Source organism: Clupea harengus, chromosome 8 (assembly GCF_900700415.2).
Source record: "Clupea harengus chromosome 8, Ch_v2.0.2, whole genome shotgun sequence".
Lineage (NCBI taxonomy): Eukaryota > Metazoa > Chordata > Actinopteri > Clupeiformes > Clupeidae > Clupea > Clupea harengus.
In genome coordinates this window covers 28782726-28790190 of record NC_045159.1, presented here as the reverse complement: position 1 = coordinate 28790190, position 7465 = coordinate 28782726, and the positions used below count along the sequence as shown (strand labels likewise).

Here is a 7465-nt window from a genome sequence, read left to right as displayed (position 1 = left end):
TTAAGTGACACACATGGAAGCTTCTGGAAACAGGTTTGCTTGCCTTGGTCACCCATTAGGTGCAAACTACCTGCTTTCACACACTTTCAGAGCTGAGGAAGCTTTGCTGGCCAAAAGGTACAATAGGAGGGTAAGAAGAAGAGGAAGAGATGTGATCTGTCACTGCTCAAATGAGATGGTTCTCTCTCTCTCTCTCTCTCTCTCTCTCTCTCTCTCTCTCTTTATCCTGTTGAGGATTAGAGCTTTTTTGGGAGGATGGGGTATCATTTTACATAGCTGTGCTCACCGAAACTGTCTGGTTTTCTATAATACTTCTCACCCTTCCTGCCTTTCTCTCCTCGTTGCTTCCTTTCTTTCTGAGTCCCTTTCTCTCCCTCCCTCATCCCTCTCTATACATATCTTTCGTCCACACATCTGTCTCCCTCTCTTCTCCTCTCTCTCTCTCTTAGTCATCCCTTCTTCCATGCCCTCTCTTCTTCCATTTCTTCTCTCTGTCTGTCTTTCCCATTCTCTCATTCTCACACAGGGCACACTTTCCCTCTCTCTTGCTAACTCTCTCTCTCTCTCCCCTCTCTCTCTCTCTCTCTCTCTCTCTCAGCGCCCCTCCTCCCCCCAGCCAGAAGAGACAAAAGGAAAAGCAGGAGGAACAGGTTTGTCCTCCCCGTCTCTCTCTCTCTCTCTCTCTCTCTCTCTCTCTCTCTCTCTCTCTCTGCTTGGGAAGCTTAGTGTGCAATGGGCCTGTGTGAGCACGCTGATGCGTTGTGCATTGTGCCAATGAAAGGAAGGGCAGTATTTGCCTCCTTCCCTCCTTCCCTCATTCTCTCCTTCCCTCCCTCATTCTCTCCTTCCCTCCCTCATTCTCTCATTCTCTCATTCCCTCCCTCATTCTCTCATTCCTTCTTTTGTCTGTCGGAAACTCTGCTGGCTCAGAGTGTTACCCCTCATTTTATAGACTTGCACCAGAGAAAGGCAGTCCGTTTTAAAAAGCCATTAATCTTTCGACCAGTCATGAATGCTTACACCAATACATTAGGTTTTATGTACAAATTAAAGTATCTGCTTATCAAACAACAACATTAACATCTTTCGTTAAGGGAGCCAGGTCTTACCTGTATGTGTTCTTTGATGTGCTTTTAAGTGAGAGCTCTTTGTGTAAACTTTGGTGCATCCTGCCGGGGAAAGAGAAGGAAACAAACTATGAATCACTTGATCATTACCCAGTTAACACAGTGAAAAGAAAAGTGGATATATACACAAATATCATCATTATTATTCAGCGAGAAATGGACACTTCTCATTTCTTGTGAATTGGCCTGAGACGATCACTTTTCACTTTTCAATAATTCTATATAAATAAGTAGAAATGTTGCACTGAGCTTCAGGGCACAACTCTATGCTGAATGTCGTAATGGTTCCCACAGACAACCAATGAGATTGATCAGAGTGGCTCACCGTTGAAGTCACAGTGATGGATCCGCCTCTTCTCCAGTTCTGGGTTGGTCCGTCGGTTGTAGCGGGGTCCCGTGAGCACCCCTTGCCCGTGAGTCATGAGCACCGAGTGGGGGGTCATCTGAGTGACCTTTAACCCTGGCCTGGCCTGGTAGGGCGGGGGCGGCGCGGTGGCGATCAGCTCGGCCTGGTTCTCCGGGCTGCCCGGCTGTGAGTTGGGTGGCGAGGGCGGCAGGCTGTGAGGCTGCTGGCTCTGTGTCAGGTAGAAGTGTTCGGGCACCATAAAATCACCCACGATGCCGCCACCACCTCCTCCTGGCCCGGGCATCAGTGCCACGCTGTTCAGGTTGAGCATGGTGCGCCCGTTGCTGCCGCTTCCACCTCCGGCATGCCCGTGTGACAGTGTCATGGTGAGGTCAGTGAGGCCGCTGATGGGCATCTGGTACACCTGGGGCTGTGCGGCCCGATAGGCAAATCATCCGGAACGGTTGTTGTGGTTGCCCTGGGGACAGCGGCCATGTTTTCGGGCTTGAGGAAGAGATGGCTGACGGCTGCGTGCTGCTGAGGCGTGCTGAACACGGAGGTGAAGTCTGGAAGAGGCTGCACGGAGCAGGGCACCTCAGCGCCCGGCTCGGCCTTGATGTGCTGCTGCTGGATGACGTGCTTGCCTGGATGGCGGTAGAGGCCCGTGCGCAGCTGCGCGTTGGGCAGGATGAAGTTGATGTTGAGGCTGTAGGGCGCCGGCTTTTCCTCGGAGAAGAATTCGTCCACCACGGAGGCGCTCTCCCGCCGGTACTTCTTGTCGATTATGTTGCTGGGGGCGGGGCAAGGCTGGAATGGGGGAGGTACTTGTCCATCTCGATGCGGGTCTACAGACAGAAAGCAGGATGTCACTCAAAGGGTTAGGACCATATCAACACACAGAGTGGCACACTAGAAGGAAGTAGGAAGTGTGGTTAGCATACTGAGGTTACTATGGTAACACAAACATCTGCATTCTGCCATTGGGTCTTCATAATAGGCGTAATGACATGAGTTGGAAGGAAGGCTGTGGATAAAGCAAAAAAAGCAAAGAAGAACAGGACTGTTAACTGTTAACTTTATCGCTGTCTATCTTTCTGTAAGAACTCTAGCGGGTTTTGAGAAAATATTTATTTAAATGCCACTTGAGGAGTAAAATGTTCTATACAGAACGAATGTTTTCCTTTCTTTTGGTGTGTAGAGAGCATGCCGTGATGGATCTGTCATGATTTAACTCTGCCCCTTTATGGTGTTGGACAGCCGTTCGTGAGGAAAGTACATAGTTCAATAGAAGCACTGATAATAGTGTTAGATATATTATGTCAGGAGAAACTCATATCCTTTTCAGTACCATGCGTGCAAAAGGGAAAAAATGATTAGAGGCCTCTTGAATGCTGCGTGCATACTGTTATATATATATACTCACTGATGTACTCTACTCTATAGACTGAAGTGTGCAGTACCTTTGGCTGCAACCTGTCACATGCAAGCTATCAGATAGAGCATGCATACTGCTGCATCAGGGGTGGGAAGGGTTACTCTGTGTGGTCATACTCCCCATCGGTGGGTCAGGGGTGGGAGGGGTTACTCTGTGTGGTCATACTCCCCATGGGTGGGTCAGGTGTGGGAAGGGTTACTCTGTGTGGTCATACTCCCCATGGGTGGGTCAGGCCCAGCGATAGACCAAAATAACCAAACCAAAACCAAAACAAAGACACGAGACAAAGAGACCTGAAACGCAAACAGAAACCAGAGAGGCAAAAAAAAGATCTGGGTTCAACTAAAAAATCTGAATGGCTATGAACTGCTCTCAGATCAGATATCAAATATACCTGCTTAAAGAAAGGCAGGGTTCTTCTTGTTTTAAGTATTCCATAATCGGCACCAAAAGATCTTTATCTTAACACCGCATTAGGGATTCAGTTAAACATATAACCGTTCAGTTTCACTTCCCATTTGACTCCCAATGCACTGGTGGAGAACAAACAAAAGTTCTGTCCTGGGTGAACCCCCTTTCTGAGAAATGATAATGTTTCCTTATAGTGGAGAAGAAAGAAAGAATGTTCTTGCGTCTGTGGAAAAAGTGTATGAAATGTTGTTTTAGGCAACTGCCCTGCAATCACAATGAACAAAATAATCTGAGGTGCCTGAGAGCTCAATGAAAAGCATGTCAACTGCCAACAATGGTTAGAAAGGCATGTCAACAACATCTCTCTCTCTCTTTGTCCAACCACTGGACCTGATAGCTCTTTCAACATAGAGTGTAGGGTAACCTATCCTGACAAGTATCAATCAACTTCCCTTTAGTGGCAGTTGATGGTGTCTAAAAATGCAAAGGCCTTGCTCACGTCTTGTGTGTGTGTGTGTGCCAGAGTCTCACCAGCACTGCCTGGACACCTGAGGGCCTTGCTCACGTCTTGTGTGTGTGTGTGTGTGCCAGAGTCTCACCAGCAGCACTGCCTGGACACCTGAGGGCCGGCTGAAAGGTGAGCCCAGCTGTTTTGCACAAAGTAGGCCTCTATTTTCAGCCGGGCTAAACCAGTGTATGAAAGGGCCTGGTTCTCTGGCTCTCCCAGCACACAGTGGTCCTTATGTGGTCAAAGGAGCTGGCAGAGGATGCCATTTGTGGAGCTAACTTACCACTGACACATACACACACACACACACACACACACACACACACACACACACACACACACACACACACACACACACACACAAAACTCACACACACACACACACACACACACACACACACACACACACACACACACACACACACACACACACACACACACACACACACACACATATCCCAGCTGTGCCCATGCAAGCACCTCTCTATGGGACAGACACGTGTGTATGTGTGTGTGTGTGTGTGTGTGTGTGTTAGTGTGTGTGTGTGTGGGTGTGGGTGTGTGTGAGTTTGTGTGTATTGTGTATCTGAACCCTTGTCCAAGACCCAGTGAAGTTAATGATTAGTGAGGGATTACCAGACAAGATAACAGCAGAGAGAGAGACAGCAATGACTTTATACTGCTTATGAGAGAGAGAGAGAGAGAGAGAGAGAGAGAGAGAGAGAGAGAGTTAAGGAAAGAGGAGAGGGTAGTCCTCATTCTCGAGTCCAGAAACTGAAAGGCAAAGACGTACTTTCGTACGCTCGTTAAGTCTCTACTATGAGTCACTGACTTCCAATGGCTCTTTAAGAGCAGAGCACAGCCCAACCCCGTTCATGTACATGCCAGCAAATCATTCAATGATCCAAACCAAATGCTTCAGAAATGATCCAACACAATACAGGAAATGCACAATTCCCATTCTGCTAATGTGTGATCAGCAACTGGCCCCCTTCAAGCCCCTCCTGCTCATGGTGTGGCAGCCTGGGCCCCCCAAACAGCAATCTCCCTAATAGCAAAACAAGTGGCGGTGTGTCTCCATGCTAATTGTGCTTTATGGCAGGATGGAATGCTAGTGAGAGATAGTGATTTGCTCCCAATTCTCTGTGAAGAAGAGCACTGATAGGCTTCAGGCCAGATAGCTTGGGCCATTAGGGGCCGCAAATCATCCTGACTTTTGTTTATAGCTTCGTGGAAAAGCGGGAGATAAAGGTGCTTTTGGCTCCTGAGGACGGTGACTTGCAGTTGACGTGGCCATCTTGGCCTCACTGATGAAACCGCACGACAAGCACACAGACGTGCAACCAGGCTGGTGTAACACACACTATAGTAAAACTGTACATTGCATCTGAGAATGGAGGGAGAATGAAATGGGCCAACTCAGTAGACCACACTAGACAGATTGATTTGGATGCATACAGTTAGCATCAGCAAAGCATCGGAGAGAATCTCAGCCACACTACATACTCCACTTATACCTATAATTCTGCCTTCAAAATTATTGAAAAGGATGTTTTGTCATCCTAAAACTGTAACGAGATCTCCATATATCAAGTAGAAATTCTGATTCGGATTTACATATTTGGGGTAATATTTCAAATATAAAAAACATTTCAATATTTATAGAAATTATTCTATAACAAGTTTAGCGTTTGAATAACACTGAAAACATGCTAGAAGAAACAATATAATGCAGTAGGCTATGTAATCGATATCAACCAGGTGTCATTTTTCAAACATTTGTATACGCAGTATTATGCAATATATCTGATAATATTGCATGAACTTAGAGAGGGCTATTTCAAAAAACATGCAAACTAAGCAAATCTAGTAGTAGTAACTAAATAGAGTGGAGGTTTTAACCTATTAGCAGCACGCCCTATACATTTAGTTCTGTTTCATATGTTAGACATCTTGCTGAACCTAATGCCCTCCTCGTGTAACATAAATAGTCTTTAATTTAGGCCTTTAGCGCGGGCTCCCCGGGGGCGCCATGCACAACATGAAAAAAAATCGGCGCTGTAATCTTTGTTCTGTTCTAACAGGTTTAACGGCATACTGTTCTCGAAGCACTTGCCTGACGATGCCAAATGCCTGAAGACACTTTATAAGTCAGGGCATTCTGTGGGCTATGCCATCGAAATGTTTTTAACTCACTCCGATGACGTGAGACAGCAGTAAGCCAGATTTGGACAAAAGACGAAAATGAATTTAGAGGATATTGTTTTCCTTCCACACGCGTCCATTTTCATTCATATAGCCCGATCTTGGACTAAAGGCTATGTACCTGTTCGGTTATGAAATGTGGGCGAGCGTATAATGTGTTGTTACAACACTATAACATACACTACATCAGTGATAAATGACCGTTGTATCTTGTTATGCCAGACTATGTCCTGTATGTTGGGAGCATATTAACTTATAAAATGGTAATATTGCGCATACCCTTTCAATGAGAGGCTATTGTTATTGCTGTTGTATTATTATTATTATTTATACACAGTATTCATAGACTGTGTTACGCAATGAGTTAACTTATTGTTCTAATATAAGTTATCACTACAACTAGGTCTATTATTATCTACTTTCGGCAAAAATGACCCCAAATTCATGCACATCAGCGTTCTATCTAAGTAAGGGTAGAACCTACAAGACTTTTCAAGGAAGAATTAACGACCGACGTCCTGGTTGAAAACCGAAGCATACCTGGGCCATCTCCACGGGGCTTGCAGTAATTCTCACCTCAGTTTTGACTTCCTCAAACACGGACGAATCCTCCACTGCGTCTCCGGACATCCTCACTGGTTTCAGTTGTGTAAAAACGGCCCTTTCTTCTGTGTTCGGGGCATTTACAAGCAGTCCTATACTAGCCATTTATAAGGACACACGTAACTAGTTAACTCCTCAGCAACGTTAGTAGACGTGAAAACCACCTTTCTCCGATTTTTTTCACCTGCACGTCCGTCTTAGATGCAAGACACTCACAATTCTGTCAATCAGTGTGCCTTACCTGAGAAGTATTATGCTGAGGGACACAAATGAGTGAGTGGCATGTTAACCAATCAAAGCAAAGAACTCAACTCCCACCCAATTACCTGTCAGGTAGGTGGATCTCACCTGTTGAAGCGAAAAAAAGGAAAGGAATCAACGTGTGCTTCACTCGCACTCTTACGTTATTTGAAACTTACATTGTATCTGTCAGAGGACAGTTGTTGTATTTCTATTGCTAACATTCTATTTTATAGGCTTAACTACTTAACTAACGTTTTTTTTCTGTACTCCAGTCAACAGGAAGGAAACGCGAAGTTCTCATCGCATACACTGGTTAATGTTTGAAAACACTGAAACGGTTTTCAAGTGTTAAACTGCGCAATTGAATTATGTTTGTTAAAACCTTAACGTGCTTTTCTGTTTCTGTGTTGGGTATGGCGAGAATACTTTGTGTTCCTGGGATCAAATCTAATCGTCTGCTGTGGGACGTGAGTGCCCTGGGGCTGTAGGTAATATGCACTATCAAAGCCAAGCACAATAGGCTACCCCTGAGAAGCTTTCATAATCACACTGAGGATGACATGAGCAAGCACATGCCGAGGCCTGCT

The 7465-nt window shown here is 45.6% G+C and overlaps 1 protein-coding gene across 1 annotated transcript in view; it reads right to left on the bottom strand.

Annotated features, from left to right (window-relative positions):
* Positions 1-6863, bottom strand: part of klf5l (Kruppel-like factor 5 like) — an 11456-nt gene extending 4593 nt beyond the window's left edge. Inside the window, 5 exon segments of the mRNA XM_042708605.1 lie at positions 1110-1169; positions 1453-1908; positions 1911-2282; positions 2285-2318; positions 6573-6863. Coding sequence (XP_042564539.1) covers positions 1110-1169; positions 1453-1908; positions 1911-2282; positions 2285-2318; positions 6573-6740 — 1090 coding nt within the window. The 5' untranslated portion in view covers positions 6741-6863.
* Positions 6864-7465: the final 602 nt, after the last annotated feature.